Source organism: Gambusia affinis, linkage group LG24 (genome assembly GCF_019740435.1).
Source record: "Gambusia affinis linkage group LG24, SWU_Gaff_1.0, whole genome shotgun sequence".
In the NCBI taxonomy this organism is placed as follows: Eukaryota; Metazoa; Chordata; class Actinopteri; order Cyprinodontiformes; family Poeciliidae; genus Gambusia; species Gambusia affinis.
Window position 1 is genome coordinate 3,237,120 of NC_057891.1, and position 23,815 is coordinate 3,260,934.

The window sequence follows — 23,815 nt, forward strand, 5'->3', positions numbered from 1 at the left end:
GCTTTTTGATACTTTGATTCTCAAAATTACCCACAGTTAATATTTATGAAAATTTTACAGAATAAAATGTAATTTTTTTTTCAGCTACATTTTCATCTAGAGTAATAGAAATTGTTACTTTCTATGTAGTTGTTGTTTACATTGTGTCTAAATTATTTTAATAAATATTCTTCATCTCTAATAATAAACAAGTATGAATTTTATAGATCATTATTCACAGGATTAAGTTATTATAGCTGCTTTCATTAGAAACTATTTAGTCTAAAGTTTAAAGTTCATCAGTTTTATGATGGTTGATTGAGTTCTTACTGCCCTCTGGTGGTGAATTATCATAACTGCAGACGTTCTTCGTGTAAATTGTTCGACCGGATGTTCATCTTTGTTTTAAATTTTATAAATTCAAATCAAGTCAGTTTATATTACTGCATTAAATAAAAATCACAGCAGGATTTTATTCAATCTGATCAGTAAAAATCGTCCTGTAAGAGTTTAACACAGCAGCTCCATTTTATCATTTAAAACAATTTTTATTGCATATTTAACTCCAAACAGTGAATTAAAAAATATCAGGATGATATATGAGTCAGTTAACCGTCAATATGACTCTGGAAGACTGTTAGTTTTTCTCTAAACTCCACATTAAGTGGATATTAAATGAAAGTAATACAGCAATATCATGGCTGTAGTTCCCACTATGGCCACAGGAGGGCGGAAATTCCCCCATCTGAATATAGAGGTGAGTTTGTGGAGCTGCAGCTGGTTTCTGACTTCTGTTAAGTTGATCACGTTTATATCTTTCTCATTCTAAATATTTATATTATTATGGTCTGTCTAGTGGACTGACAGCTGATTTAATATATAGATGTGTTATTTATATACATTCCTTTTTAAATAAATAACTGGTTTGTTCGCAAAGATGCTGAGTTCTTTCTTTAGTCAGGAGAATATTTATGAAATATTTATTTTTATCTTTAAAACAGAATAATTACGATAATTTGGCTTCAGAGCTCAATTATATAATTTATATTGCATGCTAAGAAAATGACACACTTATGCTTTCTGATAATATAATAAACTAACAAGCTAAAATGTACTTACGGGGGAATTTAGTTCCTTGTGTTTTACTTTGAAAGAATCCAAAGGAAGTGCTTTTCACATATCAGTTCTCTAGCTTTACTCTGGTTGTATTTACATACTGAGTCCACTAGGGGGCAGAAGGCTAAGTTATCAGTTAGAAAGTATCCCGCTCCTGATAGGCTAATGAAGCCCTTGTTGCTCTCTTCGTGTTTCTGCTGTTTTATTTCTTAAATCTTCTTTCTACTTTAACATGAAATCAATGTTTTATCTGTCAGTGTGAACTACAAGCAGCTGCACGGAGATGAAAACAGCGCGCAGAGACTGAGCGATGCTAGCGATGCTAACAGGCTCCAGGAGCAGCTTCAGAGGAGCTGTGGTTCCTAAACTGGAGCTTCAGCTCCAACAGAGCTGAAACAAAGCTCTACAACTCTGGTTTAGACGCTAAGATGTTGAGCTTCCGGTCTGAAGGTAGGAAAATATTTATGAAAAGTTAAATTATCCTGGAAACAGTCAGAATGATGTTGATGTTTTAGCTGCAGAGCCACGAACTGAACTATTATTGATATCAGAGCAGGGCGGTTTCTGCCCTCTAGTGGACCCAGATGGTAACTACAGCTACTTGATAAAGTTAGAGCGTTTACAAACGACATGCACTTCCGGTGAGTACTTTCACAATAAGCTCCATAAAAACGAGTTCCTCTGTTAGCTTTCATTTGAAATAATACATTTTAAGTCTGTTGTTTTTCTCTCTGAAACAATAAACTTTTATTCAAGAGCAGCAAGTTAAATTTTACTAATTTCAAACTGAAATGACTGTCAATTCATAAAAGTATTTAAATAACATTAACAGCAGCACCATCTCTGACCCGGTTCCCTCTCTGACTCTGACATCATGTCTTCTTTGTTGGACTCTCTTGTCTTTATGAAATCAGTTCCTTCATTCAGAGACTCAAACTAAAATGTTCTTTAGTGAAGAAGAAGCTTCATCTGGATCTGATGTTGAAGCTGCAGTTTGAATCCGTCTCAGGATTCGGTTCAGAATCCAGTTCATGTCACTGATCAGCATCATTGTGGCTCCAGAACGTGGCCCACCTCTACCTGTGCAGGCTGGAGGAGGCTAAGAGGTCAGTGAGCAGAACCAGAACTGGACCTGGTGCTGCCATGTTGATGTATTGATCAGAGATCTGCTGTTCTTTGTGTCAGGAGGTTCTGATGGATCCGGTCTTTACCAGCTGTGGACACTGGTTCTGCAGGAAATGCATCAGGTGCTACTGGGACCAGTCTGTTCCATTTGGACCCTCCTCCTGCCCCCAGTGTGGGGGCAGGAGGAGGGAGACTCTTCATACTTGAAGAGTCCGGTTCTGTTTTTGTGCTGAAAGTTTGGAACAATCATGTTTTTGTTGTTTTTTTCCCCCAAATCCAGATTTTAAAAAAGGAGGATCATTCCAGAAGTCGGGTCAGAACCGGCCGGTAGTCGGGTCGATGGTGATGGAGGAAGCACAAAGCGGCGGCGCTGTCAGGACTGCAGCTCTTTGGATCATGTGACGTTTAGTTTCTTTCTGAATGTAACGTGTTTGTTCTGGTTCTTCTTCATGTGTATTTATGCCGCTGCGCCACCAGCAGATATTTATTCACATCCAAATAAAAACTAAATATGAAAAACTATCTGCATTCCTCTCATTTTATTAGTAATAATTTCATCTGAAATCCAGGAATCAAGACAACTGCTTCTAAATGTTTCTGACTTTCCAGACGTTTTATTTTGTTTTTTATATTTTCAAATGTTTAAAAAAAAAAAAAAAAAATTAAAATATAGTTAGGTTGTATTTTAACTAAACCTTATTTTATTTTTTTCCTCTATTTTCAACCAGGTGAGGCTAAATTTAAGAAGTTAAATTCGTTTTTTATTTTTGTATTTTATGTATTTGCAGAGAAATAAAAGTTCAATTTTTCTCCTTCATTTGCAACAGAAACTAAACTAAAATACTGGAAAACATTTTGTGTTTTTACAGAGTTCAAACTGAACACTGGATGGAAAATAAATATTTTCCTTTTAGTTTCAATGATCTTAAAAGTTCCCAACATGTGAGGACGAATAAAAAGTCAAAAGTTTCCAAGTGAAGAATAAAAAGTGTTTCTGCAGATGAAGTGAAATGTGGAGTAAATCGCTCCAGATCTCCTCCGTTGTTGTTCTGAACATGTTGAGCAGTAAATGTTGATTCATCAGCTCAGCTCGGACCTGTGGCTTCTGGATCGGAACTTTGAGCTTTTTTCCTGGATTAGAGACGATTCTGAAGCCACGCCTTCAGTCGTCACGGTCGACGCCTCTTTTTCACCAAAATCCTCAAAAACAGAAGACAAGTTTTAAAAAAAAGGTATTTTAGTGTAGATGAGCGAGTGGCGGAGAGAGTAGGAATACAGGCTGCTTATCTAAAGGTTGTTGGTTCGAGGCCAGCAGGGATCTTGCTGTGTTTTGACTCAAATAAAGGAAAAATTAAAGTAAAATTGGTAGAGTTCAGGACTCGATCCTGCAACCTGTGGACTCCCAGTCCACTTCTTATTCCTCTGAGCTACTGCTCAATACAAAGAGAAATGCTTTCTGGGTAAATTTGTCATTAAAAAATCACCAAATTTTTACACTTTGTCAAAATTTTTAGAAAAACCTGCCGAGGGAAGAAATGAGGCGAGGAAAAGTGTTGATGGTTTGATCAGAGGACTGCTGGCTGCTTGGAGAGCTTCACTTCTTCACTTCTCTTCGTCTTCACACTTCACACCAAACACTTTACAGATTCTCTTCGGCGACTCTCGTTCAGCTCGGCCGTAAATCCACCGGCAGACTGAAGCTTCGTTTCTTCATCTTTACACAGGAATACTTTCTCTGGGCCTCGACCTCAGAGGGAACAGTTAAAGCCCGACGAGCCGAGCAGAGTCACGTTTCTACAAACGGGAGAGTTTCCGGAGTCTTCGGCAGTGATGAAGGTTAGTTAGACTGATTAAAGCAGAGCTCTGCAGCCTGCAGCTCGTTACGACTGAAGATCACAAACTCAAGTTTAACAAAGAAACTAATACAGATTTCAACCATTTCTCAGTTTTTTTGTGAAAATTTGTTTTTCATTTTCACAACAAAATGACATTAAAAGTGTTTAAGTAAATAAATCAGATAAAAATACAAATCACATTTAGAATATTTTTCATTTAAACCTTTTTGTACAATATTAGAAATAAAAGACGCAAATAAACAAATAATTCAGTTTCTTTTTTTAATAAGACAATAAAAATTTAATAACATACATTTTTTATTGAACACTTGAACATTTTTAGATGTTTATCAATACAGCAGAGAAATGATCTGTTGATTATTTTATCAATTAATCAATTATTAATAGTTGATTAATACGATATTTTTATTTTTTTACATAATTAGAACCTGGTGAAGCTGAAACTGCAGATTAATGAGTTCAGGGTAGAAAATATTTACAAACAGGATTTTATTTTATCTTAAATGTTAAATTATAAATTCTTTTGTTCAGTTTTGGTAGGACCAGAACCAGAACCAGAACCAGAACGGACAGAGAAACGGCGGCAGATTATCTTCAGTTCATCCCAAAACTCTGAACTGTGGAGAAAAAAAGAAATAATTAATTAATCTAAAACAGAACCAGTTCAGTTCAGAACTGTTCATGTTCAAATTTCTTTTTTTTACAATCAAGTTCTTTTAAACTGAGCAGAAAAAAGAAGAAATAAAGAATCGTCACAAACTAACGGTGAGAAAAGAAAATGTTACAAATGAGATGAATTTTAAATCTTAAATTAAGTTATTAATATATTGGTATAAAGATTGGGATTTTGTGATGTTGCAACGTTTAAACATTAAAATAATTTCACTTTAAAAACTGAGGTGATTTTTAGGAAGCAGCATATGTGAATTAAATTGTTAATATCATAACTTAACTCTTCATCCCAGTTAGACCAAATTTTATCAACTTAAAAGGGGAATAGATTTCTTGAACAAGATCCAGTTTTGAAAATATTTCTAAAAACATTAATGAAGTTGCAACTGAAAAAATGTTTATTGTCTCAAAAATTCAGACACACAAAAAAAGGAATTGATTTTTATTTTTGAGTTTCATTTAGAGAAACTCATTACAGGGAAAACTTAAATTATGAAATTAATGTCAAATCTTTTGTGGGAGTGGAACAGAAAGTTATTTGGTTCTGATATTTATTTGTAATTTACTTTTATTGGATGTAGAAGTTACGTCACAGGGCGTACTATCACATTTTTACACACTCCAATAAAACACTTTGACTTTGACTGAGTACACCAGGGGTGGGCGGTCCTGGTCCTGGAGGGCCGCTGTTCTGCAACTCTTAGAGTCTCCCTGATCCAACACACCTGAATCCAATAACTGAATCACCTCCCAAGTGCAGCCAGGTTCTCCAGAGTCCTGCTAATGACCTCATTATTGGACTCAGGTGTGTTGAAGTAGAGATACATCTAAAAGTTGCAGGAGACCGGCGTAGGGTGCAGAGTGAGTATTAGGACCCGGCCTACTATGGTGCGCTCTTCACTGACGTCATCATTGTGCAACTATATGAGACATGCGCAGTTCTGTGATTGACTGGAATAAAGTAAGTGGTGTCTTTCCACCTGGTTCAACTGAATAATGAATAAAGTGACTTTCTCCGACTTTTCCTGCCCACAAAACGTTAAAGCGAACAAGAGGAAACTGCAACATTAATAATAAAAGTGCACGACATTTCACAACTCATAACCAGAACTTATAATCAAAGCTGAGAAGTCCGAGTGGTAGCATGTTGTCTTTACGAAGCAAGACAAAGCACAAAATTACACTTTTTTTAAAGCGCAACTAACAACCTACATGGGTCCCAGATGTTTGTTCAGAATATGATACAAATAAATATGAAAGCCAATAACTTACCGAGCAAAGCAGATCAGTTTCAAATGAAATACAGAACCGGTGTTGATCTTCTTCTGGGTGTTACTGGCGGCTGGCAAACCAACTTCAAGTGTATTTACCGCCACCTACAGGACAATCATAGAAGCTCTCACCTGTACGGTTAGAAGAGAAGCTGGAAACGGAAGGTGAGGATTAACATTAAAGTTTTTATTACTTCTTGTACTATTCTTTAATATTCTCGTTCAAGATACGTTTGTCCAACGTTAGAATACATGCAATGCACATTATGCAGGAAAAATAAAAAAATCTGACATTATTTGAATGCAAACTTTGCAGTTGCGTTTGAGTTGCAAGTTGGTGACGACGAGGAAAATCACACAGTAAACTAGAGACACAGAAAACACACACTGTTATATTGCAGATGTAATAGTTTAGTGTGTATTAATATGAACACAACTTCTGCTAGCAGGATAAACATTTTACTCTCTTAAACAGAACAGTGCAACGACAGAAACCTGAAAAATGTTTCATACTCTTGTACTTTTAGTAATTATCAAGAATTATTAGTTCTGAGTAATTATTGGAGTCTTGGACATTAAAATGTTTCTTGTTTTACTGAGATTTTATCTCAAGAAACAAAAAGAGAAAAATATTAAAACTCCATTTCCCATGATGCATCTGACAATAGAGGGAAAAGTATTCAAGCTGCCGGTCCTGCAACATGGAGCCAGCGCTTGTAATCAGCAACTGTGACTGCTTAGAGTCCATCTGCTGTTGATGTTATCATGTCTGTCTGAAATGAGATCTGAGCTCAGACATTTATTATTTATAAACATATTCATAAATTTATTGTCAGCTTTCCTTCAGTCACTGGCTGATGACCTCATGTTGTTCATTAACTGTTTCTAGTTTAACTACATCTGTTAGTGATTTTATTTCTCTGTTTTTGTTTAAATAAAAAGCTCATTAATTCATGACAATCATCTAAAAGCTCCACTAACCAGAAGCTGATTGTTTCATTTCTGTTTGATGTAAACAGAGTTTGAGGCCTGGAGCTGAAGGTCCGACTGCAGACAGCCGACACACTTCATGTTGTTTCTGTAAAACCACCTGGTCCCTGTAAAGGTGATCACAGTCAAAAGACGTTTTTACACCGAGATTCAATCTTTGGAGGGAAAGAAAACTAAACAAAATGGCCGCTGTTAAACTTTTACACATTGGTGAGGTTAAAAAGACCTGATCATGTTCACAAAGGCTCATCAACATTTACTCCACCGCTGTCTGTTGAAAAGCAGATTGGAGGAAGTACTTATGTACGCAGTGACAATAAAAGGTGGAATGCTGCCAGACTTTCACGTTATTCTGCAGGTATTTCATGTAAAACGACAAAACCAGAAAAGCATGACCCTGTGATTCAAAGGAAAAGTGTTAGAACCGCTGCTGGACCTGTGTGGTTCAAAGACTTTCAACTGAACTACTTCCTGTATTGATAAGTTGACAGGAAATGACATAAAAATGAGAAAAACACTGAAAAAGTTTAAATCTGAGCTCAGAGTTTTCCAGCTCAGCTCACTGTCGATTCAAAGGGAAGAAAACATTAAAGGTGTTTAAAATAACCTGGGCAGGGGGCGGAGCCTCAGGGCGAGTCAGGTATCAGATCAGGAGAAATGGGGTCAAAGTTCATTTAGCAGCAGAGCAGAATCTGGATCAGGGTGAGTGTTAACTTGTTTTTGTTTTCCTCTCTCTGGGTTTTCTTTCTGTGGAGGAACCAGAACCAGAACTCGGCCCGGTTCTCCTTCAGCTTCAGCTCTTCATAACTTCACAGGAAACAGACAAAACTTTTATTTTCTAACAGATGGACTCAAACTAACAGAGAAGCAGGAAGTTCAAACCTTTGTTCTGTCAGTGGGAGTCTTGGACCGACCCGTTTATCCTGATAAAGTCTCTTTAATCGTCTCTCTTGGAGAAATTTGACTTCAGTTGCTCCAACCTCTAAATGCTTTATTGAGGAGCTAAAGTGAGGAATTTGTTATCTGGTAGTTTGTTCTTCTGGACCTGTTCCAAATACTTTAGTTAAAATATGTTGAAATAGTTTTTTGTTTTGATCTGAAGAAAATCAGATCCTACAACGATTCACAGTCTATGCAGAACATTAAAAGGAATATTGTTCCTCCTGAAGTAAAATATGATAAATTAATGTTCATAAAGGTGTATTAATCTGGTATTTTACTTTCCATCCAAACCAAGAGCAAAGTAAATTGTCTATAAAATAAAGTCTGAAACATAATAAATCTTTCATGTTTTCCAGATAAAAGATGGCGGAGAAGCAGGAAGTGGATTTCGGTAAGTGGTCAGAATCAGAAATTAACCATCTTAAAGGAACAAACTGACCAATCACAGCTCGTGTTGCTGCCATGTGATGAACCTCAGCCTCAGTGTGTATTTATTGTTTTCATGCTTCCTGTTCAGTGAAGCTCTGGTGGAAACATTGTGAGTTTCTGTGAAACCTGAAGGTAAAAACTGAACTCAGATGGAAACAGAATTAAAAGGAACCGAAGTGAAGAACAGGAATATTTACTATATCCACTAATTAATTTATCCAGTTATCACATCATTTAATACTCATTTCTTATCTCAGATGGAAATACTTACTGTCTTTTTCTCCAACATTTGGTGACAGAGATGCTAAAGTTTAGAGATTGAAGTGAAGACCTGATGATAATGGTAGAGAAAGATGAAAGTGAAGAAAATGTTTGTTAATAAGTCAATATTTTCATCACACCATTCACTGACAATTACTAAAATAGTGCAGCTCCATATTTAGAATGTGTTTCTTAATTTGTTCTCATGTAGACAGAATCAGTGTCATCACTCAGATATGAGGCAGAAACACAACAACAGGTTTAGACCTGAGGATCTGATCAACAGACTCTGAGGGGAATCTGGATGGAGCAACAGGAAGAGTTGATCTTCATCATGTTTTTCTCTCGGACGTCAGTTTAAATGAATCCTGTTTCTTTTTCTGCCTGCAGAAGAAAAACTTTTCAAGGTTCGCAGTGAGTTTGTGAAGAGAGTTTCTGATGACGTCCTGAAACAGCTCCTTGATGGCCTTCTGTCAGATCACATCTTGGGTGATTTGGAGGATGAGGGTATACTGCAGAAGAACCAAACCAGAGCAGAAAAAGCCCGTGAGACCATCGATACTGTGAGAAAGAAGGGAAATGAAGCCTGTAGATTGATGATCAAACGTCTCCAACACATAGATCCGACTCTGTTCAACCAGCTGGGTTTGTCCTCTGACTCCTCTGGTCCAGGTGAGACACACCGTTCATTAAAACTGTTTATACAGCTTCTATTTCTTTGATTCAACTCTAAATGATAAATAAATCTGTTTTCTTCTAATTGCTCTCAGAATGACCAACACCTCATGATGTTACTTTTAGAAAACTACTTGAATTCTCTGTAGTTTTTCCAGTTTTGGTTCCTCTTTGGATGTCTCCTTCACAAAACAGATCTGGATTTCCTGGTGGGGGTCATGAACTAGAACTGCCTGAACATTCAGTTCACAGGATCGGACTGCCGATCTGCCAAAAATCAAAAGCTTACATTTTCAATCTGAAAGTTGGATTTTATCTTTTTCCACTTAAAACATCTGCTCTCTTTGAATAATAATAATAATTAGTTTTCTGTAATTATTTTCCATAGATTGTCATAGATGTTCATACACAAACCCTTCTTAGAATATCAGAAATGGTCTTATTGAGATTTTTTTTCTTCAGATTTTGATGTTCAGTGTCAACAAGAGCTTAAAAACCATCTGAAGAAGAAGCTCCAGAGTCTCTCTGAAGGCGTCGCTGAACATGGAAATAAAACCGTTCTGAACCAGATCTACACAGAGCTCCACATCACAGAGGGGTTAACTAGAGAGGTCAACCAGGAACATGAGGTCAGACGGATTGAAACAGCATCCAGGAAACAAGAAACAATCAGAAGAGAAGACATCTTTAAAACCCCACCTGGAAGAGATCAACCAATCAGAACAGTGATGACCATGGGAGTGGCTGGCATTGGGAAAACACTGTTAACACAGAAGTTCACTCTGGACTGGGCTGAAGGCAAAACCAACCAGAACATTGATTTCATATTTCCATTCACTTTCAGAGAGCTGAATATGTTGAAAGAAGAAAAGTTCAGTTTGGTGGAACTGATTCATTACCACTTTGAAGATATTAAAGATGCAGGAATACGCAGCTTTAAAAAGTTCCAGGTTCTGTTTATCTTTGATGGTCTGGATGAAAGTCGACTTGATCTCAACTTTGATGATAATCTGATCCTGACCGATGTTAAAAAGTCAACTTCACTGGATGTTCTGGTGACAAACCTCATCAGGGGGAAACTGCTTCCTTCTGCTCTCCTCTGGATAACCACACGACCTGCAGCAGCCAATCAGATCCCTGCTGACTTCACTGATATGGTAACAGAGGTCAGAGGGTTCACTGACCCCCAGAAGGAGGAATACTTCAGGAAGAGATTCAGAAATGATGAAGAGAAGGCCAACAGGATCATCTCCCACATCCAGAAATCAAAAACTCTCCACATCATGTGTCACATCCCAGTTTTCTGCTGGATCACTGCTAAAGTTCTGGAGAATCTGATGGAGACCAGAGAGGGAGGAGATCTGCCCAAGACCCTGACTGAGATGTACATAGAGTTCCTGGAGGTTCAACTCACAATCAAGGAGAAAAAGTTTGCCGGACGACAAAAGACTAAATCTGTCTGGAGTCCAGAGAACAGGAAGCTGATTGAGTCTCTAGGAAGACTGGCTTTTGATCAGCTGCTGAAGGGAAACCTGATCTTCTATGACAAAGACCTCAAACAGTGTGACATCAACATCAAAGATGCTGCGTTGTCCTCAGGAGTTTTCACTGAAATGTTTAAAAAAGAGAAAGGGACGCGCAACAAATCAGTTTACTCCTTTGTTCATCTGAGCATCCAGGAGTTTCTGGCTGCAGTCTACATGCTCCACTGTTTCACCACCTGGAGGAAAACAAAAGTGATCAAGATGTTGCTGGGAAAATATTATTTGTCTTTATCTTTGGATGAGTTCATGAAGAAAGTCATGAAGAAATCCCTCAGCAGTGAAAATGGCCACCTGGACCTGTTTGTCCGCTTCCTTCATGGTCTCACTGTGGAGTCCAACCAGAACCTCTTAGAAGATCTGCTGGGTCAGAGAGAGAACAGTCCAGAAACCATCCAGAGAATCATCACCAACCTGAAGGAGATGAACACTGATAGAATCTCTCCTGACAGAAACATCAACATCTTCTACTGTCTGATGGAGATGAACGATCTCTCATTTTATCAGGAGATCCAACGGCTGCTGGATTCAGGGAAGAAGCTCTCAGATACTGACTGTTCAGCTCTGGCCTTCATGCTGCTGATGTCAGAGGTTCTGGATGAGTTGGACCTGGAGAAGTACAACACATCAGAATCAGGACGACGGAGACTGGTTCCAGCTGTGAGGAACTGCAGAAAGGCTCGGTGAGTCCAGATGTTTTGATTGTGTGAATGCTGATTCAGAGACTTTTTAAACTTCAATCTTCTCTTCATTCATTGAGCCGCTACTCCATAATTCACCTTTTAGGATCTTTGACTGTTTTTATAAAATAATTATTTAGGTTTAATGAAAAGTTGAACCATTAAAATAAACCGTTGCATTAATTAGAAACTTTGTGAACAGTGTTGATCTTCTTCATTCCATCATCATCCTCACCTCTTCCTCCTCCCACTAGTTTCCTCTGAGTTTGTAAATGAGACCAAAATGTGGTGATTGTTGTCTGGTCCAGAAAAAGTTCTGGTTTCTGTCAGATCCTCCCAAAGCTCTGAGAACTCTGAGCTTCCAGAGCTGGAACCATTTTCCTCATCAACTCTTCATCTGCAGCCTTTGTTGAAGCTGTTAGCTGTCCTCCATGAAGACCTGGAGAGACATGAGCTTCAACTCTTTAGACATCCCAGCCTCTTCTAGTTACTGGAGAACTTTCACTGCTTCACCATGAAAATGCTGCTGGACCCAAACGCTCCGTCTCCTCCAGGGGTTTTGGTCTTCAGCTCTTCAGGAGTTTAGCAACAATTTCTTCTGACATCCAAACCTTTGTTCCTCTGAGACGACGGACAGACCACTGCAGAGACACGGTTCCCTCTTCCAACCAGTTTGTCCCAGTTCCTCTCAGATCAACAGTCTGAGAGGTTCAGACCTGAAGCAGCAGCAGGACCGGTTCTGCTGCTGCTCTGCAGGACGACCAGAACAATCTGAAGCTTTTAGCTGCAGCAGGTTGACGACTGTCCACTTTCTACTTTGTTAAAGCATCAAATCCAGCAGATGAACGGAGACAGAACTGGGAGCATCATGTGTTTGGTTTCTGCTCCCAGTTTCCTCTGTGGCAGCATTTAATAACCTGCTGCTGGGAACTTTGTTTCTATAGAATATCCTACTATTATTAATGATGATGATGATTCTAGATGCTGCAGCAGATATTGGCTAAACAAACCCAGAGATGCCAGAGGTCCACAGCAGGCTGGACTTCCTGCTCTGCTCACTTCATTTCTAACTCACTTCCTGCCTGGTGGAAGATCTCAAGGAGCCAAAGGGTCTAGTCCAAGTCCCAGCTGTGAGCAGTTCCTCCTCCTCTCCATCATCTCCAGTAGTTTCCTTCATTCAGCTCAGTCAGCCTCTTCATCAGCTGCTGCAGCTCCTTTGAGGCTCTGATGCTGCAGCTCCATCAGATGCTGCAGAGAAAACTGAACTTTCCTTCACAGATGATAGAAGATCTTCAACATCTGACTGCAGCTGAAGGTCTGAGGACATGAAGCCTGGACCAGAACCAGAACCAGAACCTGGACTTTAACCAGGAACTGAACTGATTCTCTGTGGGGTCAAACTCAGTAAATTGAAGATCAGATGTTGATCAGATGATGACATCACTGTTATCATATTTTAGTCTGTTATTGATCCAGATTGATTTCATTAGAACTGATTTTATTTCTTCTCTAATCACAGACTTGGTGGCTGTTTGATCCAAAAGGATGAATGTAAAGTTTTGGCCTCAGCGCTGAAGTCCAACCCAGATCTGACTGAACTGGAAATAAATCAGATCTTCATAAATGGAGGTGGAGAATCTGATCTGAAGCCTCTGGTTGAGATCCTGGAGAGTTCAGTCAGTAAAGTGAAGAATCTGGGGTTTGTTTTATTTATTTATCCAATAAAATTATTGATTATTGAACTTTGTTTTTCTGATTTTAAAATGTTTTTGACTGATGAACAAAAATGAGTAAAATAATTCAAATGATGTAAATTAATGATGGAGATGTTTCAGTTTGGTAAAGATTCAGATTGTTTTATTTCTCATTTCTGATTCTCATCTTTACATCCAGAATGAAATGTTGTTCCTCCAGTCGAGCCACAAACACTGACAAGTTTAAATCATCATTAATGATCACATCTAAGAAACGACTGATTGTAGAAAAACAAATCTAGATGAAATGAATGAAAGTGAGGTTTGCAGCAGCAGCAGGTTGTGGTTCTGTTGGGCCGGGTCAGAGAGGAACCGTCCTCTTCAGTCTGACAGCCGTCAGTCGGTTGGAGCCTCGTCTCCGTGACGACGCTTCATCAGGTCACGTCTCCTTAGGAAATAATGTCCTCCATTGACTTTCAGCAGCTTTAATAAGAACCCAAAGGCCATTAATGAATAAACTGACTGGTTCTGATCCAGTTACCAAGTCGGGTCTCCAGCTGATGATCAGGAACCAGAAGAAATAGTTCAACTCATCTTTTGATCAAATGTTCTGGTTCTGCTGGTTTGGACTCTTTAAACCAGTTTGACTGGATCAGATGTTGGAATCAGTTCATCAAGTTTCTTTTACATTCAGGGAAATTAATTTTCTACATTTTTATTATTTATTTGTTCATATTTCAGTTTTAACCTGCATCCTGTTGGTTCAGCTCATCTTTTATTCTTTATTCAGATTGTGGAGCTGCAGTTTGTCAGAGACCAGCTGGACTTCTCTGTTCTCAGCTCTGAAGTCCAAACCGACCCATCTGACAGAACTGGACCTGAGCGGAACCAACCTGGAAGATTCTGGACTGAAGGATCTCTGTGGTTTTCTACAGACTGAAGGCTGCAGACTGGAGACATTGAGGTATTTTAATAATATAATTATTGATATTTCAGTGAATAATTATTTATAATTGATCATAAATCAAAGTTCATTTCTTCTGTTCTAATCAATATTTTCTGAGTTTGTTCCTGGACTTGGATCCAGAGTTTAATTTAGTCCCTCTGTGTAACTGAGTTGGACCCGCTGACCTGAGGTCAGAACAGGACAGCATTCGGACCCCCGGTGTGTAGAAATCCCCCTCATGTGAAGCAGGTCAAAGGTCATTCAACCCAGTCTAGAAAAGTGAATCCTGGAATCTGACAGGAACAAATCAATAATCAATGATTGATGCTTCAACACTTTGATCAGAACCTGGAATGATTTTACTGACTAAAATCCTCCAACACAACACGACCCAGTACCAGGTTCTGGTTCTGGTTCTGGTTCTGAAGTCAGCAGGTCTTTATTGAAGCAGCAGCTTGTTGGCATTAATATTCATGAGAATCTTTAACTGGTTCTGTTGGACTGGTTAACCTGCATCCTGTTGGTTCAGCTCATCTTTTATTCTTTATTCAGGTTGTTTGACTGCAGTTTGTCAAAGATCAGCTGTGATTATTTGGCTTCAGCTCTGAAGTCCAACAGCCTCCATCTGAAAGAACTGAACCTGGAAAGAAACAACCTGAAGGATTCAGATGTTCAGCAGCTGAAGGATCTTGTAGATGATCTAGAGTAAGTAAATGTTTGTAGTGATTTCATCTCCTGTCAGCATATTGAACTAAACCCAGTTAGCATCAAAGCAAAGATCCAGTGTTCCCAGTAAAGCTGCAGCTTCTCAGTGGGAGGAGAATGGTTCAGGCTTCCTGATTGGACACAGAGACAGCAATCAGCCAATCAGAGGAGCAGCAGCTTGCTGTGTTCCTGTGTTTGTGTGGGTGTGAAGATGAGTGTTGTTGCTGTGTCCATGTCTCCAGGAAGTCCAGCTGGACTCCAGCGTCCAGCCGTCCAACATGTCTAGAGACAGTCAGTGGTCCTCATTCATCAAACTGTGGCAGCAGCAGATCTGATCTCAGATCTGATTGTTCTCTCAGTTCAACAGGAAACAACTGATCAGGTTCATCTTGGTCACAGCTCTGAGATCAGTCTGACTGCAGCCTGGAAACCATCGACTGGATGTGCTGCGTCACTGACTGCTGCTGGAGAGTCTGGAAACACTCACTGATCTGATCTCTCCTTCCTTCTTCTCTCTGCAGGTTCTGATCTCTGTAAAGTAGAGAATGATCTCTGTGTCCTGCTGATCCTCAGAGGTTGAAGCTGCAGCAGTTTGAGTCTAAAGAAACTCTGACTGGATCATGATGATGACCTCTGACCTCCAAGATTTTCCTCCTGTTTATTTTCTCATGTCTGTCATTTAGTGTCTGATATTGTTTGTCTCTTTGGATCAATAAAGATCCAATTCAAACTGGGCTCCATTTAGAGGCTTGATGGAGTTTTGATCTGAACTGGATTCAACTGGAAAGTTGATCTTTTTTCTCTCTGATTCATTTTCATCCTGGAACCAGAAATGGTCTGAGAATGGAAACATGGGAATCATTTCCAGTTCAGCTTTGAAGCCATGAAAGACACTTCAACTCTCTTTTCTCTGCTGCTTCTTCCTTCTGTTGACATGAAAATGTTCCTCAAAGCTCCTCAGAGAAAAAGATGCTTTACTGGAAACTGGAGAGAAACTTCAGCTTCCATCACAGAAACCAGTTGAACCAGTTTAGAACTGGATGTCCCACAGAAATCTGATCTTAGAGCAGTTTTCAGGAACATCCATCTTTTATCTGAAAAAAAATATATAGATATATATATTGTGATGGAAAAATTACAATAAGGTCACATCTGCTAGTCATGTTATATGAAATGCTTATGAACTCTCACCAAAAGAACTATTTGGGTTTCATGTACAAGGTTGGAAGTTTGTTTTCCACAGCTGCATCCCATAACCTTGCATAAAACCCATGTGTAGTTTTTGCTTGGCAGTGCTTTGCATCCAGACTTGCTTCATTACTGATTGTCCTATGAGCTCTCGCTATATTATGCACAATATATGAATAAACCTGATTGAGTGATTTTACCTGAACAGTGCTTGGAAATAGTATATTTCCACGAAAATATATAAATAACTTTTGCATCATAGTTATTGTTGGGAAATTGATTTTATCAGAAAGTTAATGTTTTCATATTATTATTCTGTTGTGTTTTTTACTAGGCTCCTTTTCTTTCATGATACTTTATTAACTGTTTCAGGACGTCTACTTTAAACTGTTGTATCTCCAGGTTTCAACACTTGTCCAATAACCCCTGACCAAAATCTCACTGAACTCCAGAAAAACACAACATATTTCTGACATGAATATCCAAAAACGCCAAACAAGTAATGAATGTAACAGTATGGATGAGATCTTGTAACAAAGGATTTTCCTCATTGTTCTGATGGATGTTATCGGTTTAATTAACGGACTGCTTTGTTTTCTTGACAAATGTATAATTTGTCTGAATAAACCTGCAAATAAACATTTTTAACGTCATTTATTTTTGTCAAAATAAGAGCTCTTTCTATTTCCTGACGTTACCATGTTTCTCTTTGTGGGCGAGACGTGAGCAGCAGCAGCTGTGATCAATTGATCGATTCTCTGCTGAAGTTTGCAGCAACAATCAGCGATGGAAAACCTGGAGGTTGAACTTCTGGAGTCAAATAAACCCAAATGTTTCATTTGGTCTCCTAGAAATTCACTGATGGCCCAAATGAGAACGACTCATATAATAATAGTAATGTTGTATGGCCTGTCCATCACAAGTGCAGATGCAAACTTTTTATTTGTCAAAAATTACAAAAGAAAATGTTAAATATTTGTCAATAATATATTTTATGTTTTGTTTTGTTAGTTATTTTCTCCAACTGAGGATTGACAACCAGACAGTGAAGAATTAATACGTTACACATCACTGTTTTTATTTTTGTTATATACAAGTGTTTTTTTAAAAGTAAAGTAGAAAGAAAATGTTATTATAATAAAGCAGATGTTGAGTTTCTCTAATAAATTACACGTGGACTCTAAAAACACGGATATAAAGGTTTAATAAAAACACAAGATATGTATTAAGTTTTATTGTTAAAGGAGCAATGAAGAAATATTGTAGTAAAGAAATATATGGTTTGATTTGAAAGGTTAAGTTTTAATGTAGCTGTTAAAACTGCAGCTGCAGTAGCGTCAAGGTCCAGTTCTCCCAGTGCAGTAGTCCAATCAGCCACTAGAGGGCGCAGGACGACTCTCGCTCCTCACGTTTCTTCTTCAGCTGATTTTCTGCTTTCTTGGGTTGATAAACAGGAAGTGTGAGGATGGCATCTTCACCTTCATCGTCCTCCTCTTCCTCAGCTGCAGCATCAGTGGTCCTAGTGGTCCAGTTCATCTCCTGCTGATGCTTCCAGTTCTTCTGGGTTTCTGCTGCTCAGCTTCATTGACAGCTTCAGCTTTTCTGACTGGACTAACAGATGATTGATTTGTTGCTGGAAACAGAGATGGTGGAGCAGATCCTGCAGGGGGCGCTCTGGGGCCTCAGTGTTCAGGTCGGTTACAGTCACAACTCCCAGAGTCCTGAATCTTCTGGTTCCTTCCTGAAACGATTTCCTGCAGTAAAATGTTGGCTGTAAATGAGCTGAAAACAGAGAAAAACCTGAAAAACGTCAAATCTGACATCAGAGTTTCACGGTTCAGATCACTGTGGATACAAAGAGAGGAAAACATGGAAGTAAAGGAGTTGAAGTTGTTTTTACTTCAGAGTAGCCGGACCTTTTGAATGCAACCAGAATTAAAGATGAATAATTATTATATTCATAGATGTCCAGCTCCAACCAGAAACACTGAAGTCGTTGTTTGTTTGAATCCAGAAGCTTCTTGCTCTGTTTTGCTTTAAACGAGGAAAGAATGAAGCCAAACTCAGTGATGGAACCAGCAACCTCAGACCCAAATGCTTTTCTTAATGCTCTGAGGTTCTGCTCATCTCACCAGGAAGGATCTCGGCTGCCATTTTCCTTCAATTATGACATAAAAACAAATGAAATATGAACGTCACTTCCAAACCACCAGAAGAAGAAGAGATGATGAATTAATTTCAAACTTGTTGCATGTAGAGCTGAAGTTGTTCTCCATTAGTTTTTTGTTTACTTTTACTCACTTACAAAGATCAACTAATGGCTCTCAGTCTAAAGGTGTGGAAAGAAGAATTCAGTCAAACTTTGGCTGTTCTGATAACAAATTTTATTTATTGAGTCACTTGCACCAAAGCAGTTTTCAAAATGGCAGCCTTTACATCCAGCAGTCCATCTATTAACTAGTTAAACTCCACCTTGTCAATTTCCTCAGGCCAATCAAACTGCAGCTCGTTCTACAAAGGAGCTGTGTTTGGGGCGGGCCTCCTCTTTAGCACAATCCAAGATGGCCGCTGCAGAGGACACACCGCAAGGTAGCAAACATTTCATCGACAAAGACTCATTAACACACGCTGGAATTCAAAATGTTGAAGAAAAACTGGCTCCTTCTTAACAGAGACATGAAGTAACATGATAATTATCACATTTCTGGACCGTCGGGTCAAAACTTTTAGCTCTCGGTAAAATAGAGGCTAAAGCAGCTCAAGGTTGTTAAGCTACTGGATTGATAAGATGCAGGAGAAGACGTGAGAGTTTTTGTTTAATGGCGTAATGACGTTTTGACATTATTATTGCATTTCATCCGCTGGTATCGTATATCCGTGATAACGGTGTAACTGTGGGTCCTTGTCGCTCTTTGCAGCCCCTGCGTGTTCGTGGAGGTGGGCAGCGGCTCCGGAGCGGTTCGTGGTTTTCTGTGGTCGGACCTTCAGCTCTACCTGTGAGTTACTGACACACTGTATGCAATGCAGACACGATGGTAAAATTAAGGCTTTATTGTTTAGATGTGATTCAATAAATCAGCGCAAATAAACTTGTATTATTTTGAAATAAGGTTGTATTGTGATGTTTGAAGCTTTCAGCAGGTATGGAAAAGTAAATAAAAGTATTTTATTAACAGAAAAACATCTAAAAACTCACGAGGTCAACCACGAGTCATCCATAGGGGCTCATGAATATTGGTAATGTGAATATATTCAGAAATCATTTATGAGGGTAAAACATAATAATAAGATTACGTTTCTAAAATGCAAGATCAGCATTCCTGCAGTCTGCATCTCCAATCTTAATCCATGTAAGCCTGAAATTTCCCCAAATATGGCAAATAAAAATGACATTCTATTTAATGTAATTAGAAATAATGGGGACTAAAACTAGACCAAAAATGAGGAAATCTAATATGATAGAGGTGGCTATATTTAGGAAAAGAACTTTGGAGTCAGTGATGAATTGGTGTATCACATTAACAACATTATAAATAAGTAATTATTGTAAATGTCTATGCTCCATATGAATGTCATCATAGTGAAGATGAACACCTTAATAAACTTGATTATTTTTGCTCTTTTATGCAAAATGAGAAGTGAAAAAGTATCTATGTGTGACATGAATGCAGATAAAAACTCTGATTCCTTTTTGTACATATTGTAATTAAATAATTTCAAGTAAAGAAGTTTTCCCAGCATCTAGTTTCACTTCTACAAGTGAAACCTGTCATAGTTTGTTTGCTGGACCATCGTATCATTAATATCTTTTACAATGTGTTTACTAGTGATGGGTAAATGAGGGGTCACGTATCGTTTTGACCCAAAGCTAAACTGTATCGATATCGTCACTGAATACTGACACCTGCTGGACGTTAAAAGTCCCTACAGGCAACGCAGTTGGCAGAATGATTAGATGACCTGGTCTAAACAATAAGATTGAAGTCATTGTGTTTTATTATATATTGCATTATGTCATATCTTCATTTAAATCTAAATATATTTGTTATTCTTCGATACAGTAAATAAACAACGTGAACCAAGTGATGAAAATGAAAGTGTTTGGAATGAGGATGATTGTGGACTGTTTATTTTTTTGTGTTGTATTTTCACAAATTGTCATTCAAAAAATAAGTTTTTCCAACACAACTTCTCCTGCTGTAGAAAAAAAATGTAAACAATAAAATAATAGATAAAAAACAACTGATGGCTGCATATCTGAGTTTATCCTGGTGAATCTGTTACTTCATTCTGATTCACTATAATGTCTCAACATTGAGGAGGTGGATTTATTTAAAGAAAACTGATTTTAGTGACACTGTATGTTGTTTATATAAATTAAATGTTGTCTTTTATATTTAATTTGTACGTAGATCTTTATGAATGTGTTTTGCAGGAAATGTCGTTTTTTATTTATTTATAGCGGGGTTGTCTTTATTTATGGAGGTTTAATTCAAGAATAAAAATATGAAATGTATAATTTAAAAGGACAAACATAATATGAAAGTAAACTAAGAGTCAATTTCATCTGAATTTGGATTCAGATCAAGTAGAAACAGAAAAGAACTGGATGAAACAACAAAGTGAAAATCAATGTCTTGTTTTCTAACATAAGAACAAAATGGTCCCAAATACAAAACCTTTAGTTTGTGTTGAGGCTCCAAAGTAAAAGATGAAGAATAATTTTGTCAAATTCATCCCATTGACAGATTCACTTCCTTATAAACACAGTTTGGTGAATCAGCGTCATTTAGAAACAGTTCCTGTATCGATCAGGTGACTTTGAAAGCAATAAGCACCGACACGAGGTTTGGTCTCTGGACTTGAGACAAACATCACTAGTGTCTCCTGTTTATCACCTTCAAGCTGTGAATTAGATCATTTACCCACAACTGTAAATAGTAATGAAAATGAAACACATGTAGAGTGGTGTTGTTTATTTTCTGAACAAATATCCTGTTACTATCATCAAACCGATCAGTTGTAACGTACCTTTAAATTACCAAGAGAGGCAGCGACTTGTACAGACTGTTAACTTCTGTAATCTTGGACATAGAACCGGATTATATTGTGACATAATAAAAGTGATGTAAAGATAAAAACAGAGCAGGTTGGAACACAGATTTGTCTCTAAATATCTCAGTGAAGCTGCTACTTGTAGCAGGTAAATGGAGGTAAAACAGAAATATGACAGAATGAACAAACCATGAGGACGGACTGCTTGGCCAAAAGGCTCCTAGTTAAAGATACAAAGCCTTTTGGAAAGAGGTTAAAACTATAACAACAGTAAATTCTCCCTCACATCGTCGATGAGGAGAATATGATTGTAGATTTTTCAACAATCCTTCATCAAGTTATTTATCTGTGAACCTTTCCAAGTAGAAAAGGTCAGTACTGTAGAAAGTATCATAACTCAGGATGTCTATCAGGGAATGAAATAACAGTCTGTAAATAAATCTATAGGAACGGATGTTATTTCAGCAGAACATCTTAAATATGACAGGTCAAAGGTCACCACTCTTCTTTCCTTGTGTTTCACTGGTTTTATTATGTTTGGCTTTATTCCTGATAACTTGATGAATCTACTTCCTGTAATTAAAAACATTGTCAGCTCTAATAACTATAGATCTATAGCACTAGATAGTAGACTGTGTAAAGTCTTTGAACTAATTATTTAGTCAAAACCTGACACGTATTTATATATTGTTAAAATAATTATAACTGCAAACATTCTATGATTTTTCTGTGTTTTTTGATTGTATAAATCAAAGAAAACTAAATATGAAATGTAACCAACCTGGTGTGGTCAGATATACAGTAAGATGTCTGACCTGTTGATGAAACAACTGTGTTTCTGCATCCTTTCATGTCAGAGAAGGAAGATTTTGATCTCCTCTGGTGTTTAATGTTTATATGAACGATTATTAATCATTTAATGCTGATTATTTGTAGTTTAAGTTCATCATCTGTAGAACTACATGATGTTCAAATCAAAAAGTTTCATCTTGATCTGTGGCACTAAGGAGGAAAATAATCAAATATTTTTACATTTCAAGCTGCCTGGGACTTTATTGAATGAATTAAAATATCTTGTTCACGTGTTTACAGATTGTTTTTCTGATGATGTTTACTGTCAGGTTGAATGTTAGATGATCAGGTAAATAACATTTTCTGTAAGTTTGGATTCTGTTGAAGTGAAACTGAACTTGTGTAGATAAATTGTAGATAAAAACTATTTACAAGTGAAATCAATGAATGAATCACAATACAGAGAGTTTGTAGGATAATCAGTAATGAAATTCTGCCAGGCAGAGAAACACCTGAGTTTGATCCAAAGGCTGGGAAACCATCTGGTTCTGACCCAGATAGATTTATGTTGGTGGGAATAAACATAGAGCAACTTATTGTAATTATTCCACATCATTGCATTTGTTGTTTAATGTTTAAAAAGTCAGTCTTCAGAGATTGAAGGTTGTTTATGATGATGCATTGAGATTTTAGCTAAATAAACCCAGATGGATCAGAACCAGTGAAGTGTTTGTATTTGCTGCATCAGCACTTTGATGGTTGTTTTAATAAAGTTTATGTATAAATGTGTTAATTTTTTAAAGGAGTCTAATAATAAAACGATCCTTCTGTTTACTAACATTAAATATAATGCAGTAAAATATTCATCAGTCCTCTGGAGACGTTGGTATGATTGACTAGTAGCTTTTATTATGTGTTTTTTAAAGTATTAAGGACTTTGAGTGTGTAATAAAATCTGTGTTTAAATGTATTTTTATGTTTTTTTCCAATTGGTGAAGATCATAATAATTGTAAGATGTGTGGTTAATATCAGTATTATCATAAATTATCCAACTGATTGTATGTAGAAGTAGAGCACAGTATCAGGATGCACTTTGATATTTATTCTGAATTATATGAAACTTTACTGTCATCACAGTAACATGGATCCTAAAGAAAACATCTACAGTATAGGCTTCATTTTAAAATCATAAATATGTATGAAATGTTTCTGACATGAAGACTCAATAGATTTAGTTCAGTGGTTTCATCCTCCAGATGTGATGTCACTGCTCAGCAGGTGGTCCAGCCTCAGTTTCCCCTCACTGGTTACCAGAGCAACTCCTGAGAAACCATCATGTCTGATTTCATCCTGAATCTGTATTTTGGTCATGCTGTAAATATCTTGTTTGCTCATGGATTTACTTTAAAGAATGTGTCAAAGCAAAGGGCCAAATCTCTGCATGCGGTCCTCTAGAGTTTAAGTTACAGGTTCCTGAACTTCACTCTGTAAGTGACACAATAGAGATAAGAATAGTCAGTTAATTTAAATAGGCACCACAGATTGTCAGAGATAAAAGAAAATGTTCAAAAGTGTAGAGGAAGAGTTACAGTAATATTTTAATTGTTTTTTTCCTAATGAGGTTAAGAATATTTTGATAGGAGTTGTTGCAGTGTTGAAAAAGTAAAACCTGTATTTTATGAATGTTTCTGTTCTTTCTGACTTTCAGCCAGAACCGCCTGCTGTAACCGGGTCGCCCCGTCATCACAGACCTGCTAACAAGAAATTTGAGAGGTATCTGAGTGAAACTGTTAGTTTAGCAAAGCAGGATGAATGAAAGATTCACACAGTAAGTTAAAAGTATTATATTGGAACAACTTTGAGATAATGTTTTATTAAAAAGTTTTTTGTTTTCCAG

General features: G+C 37.5%; 1 protein-coding gene across 1 annotated transcript; it reads left to right on the forward strand.

Annotated features, from left to right (window-relative positions):
* The first annotated feature begins 6,137 nt into the window (after positions 1 to 6,137).
* On the forward strand, positions 6,138 to 16,723 carry LOC122827049 (NLR family CARD domain-containing protein 3-like). Its single transcript, XM_044109588.1, has 9 exons — positions 6,138 to 6,184; positions 7,039 to 7,124; positions 8,308 to 8,342; positions 9,032 to 9,313; positions 9,779 to 11,540; positions 13,057 to 13,236; positions 14,022 to 14,195; positions 14,730 to 14,882; positions 15,404 to 16,723. Exons 3-9 carry the CDS (start codon positions 8,315 to 8,317, stop codon positions 15,408 to 15,410), a joined length of 2,586 nt encoding a protein of 861 aa, XP_043965523.1. The 5' UTR covers positions 6,138 to 6,184; positions 7,039 to 7,124; positions 8,308 to 8,314; the 3' UTR covers positions 15,411 to 16,723.
* Positions 16,724 to 23,815: the final 7,092 nt, after the last annotated feature.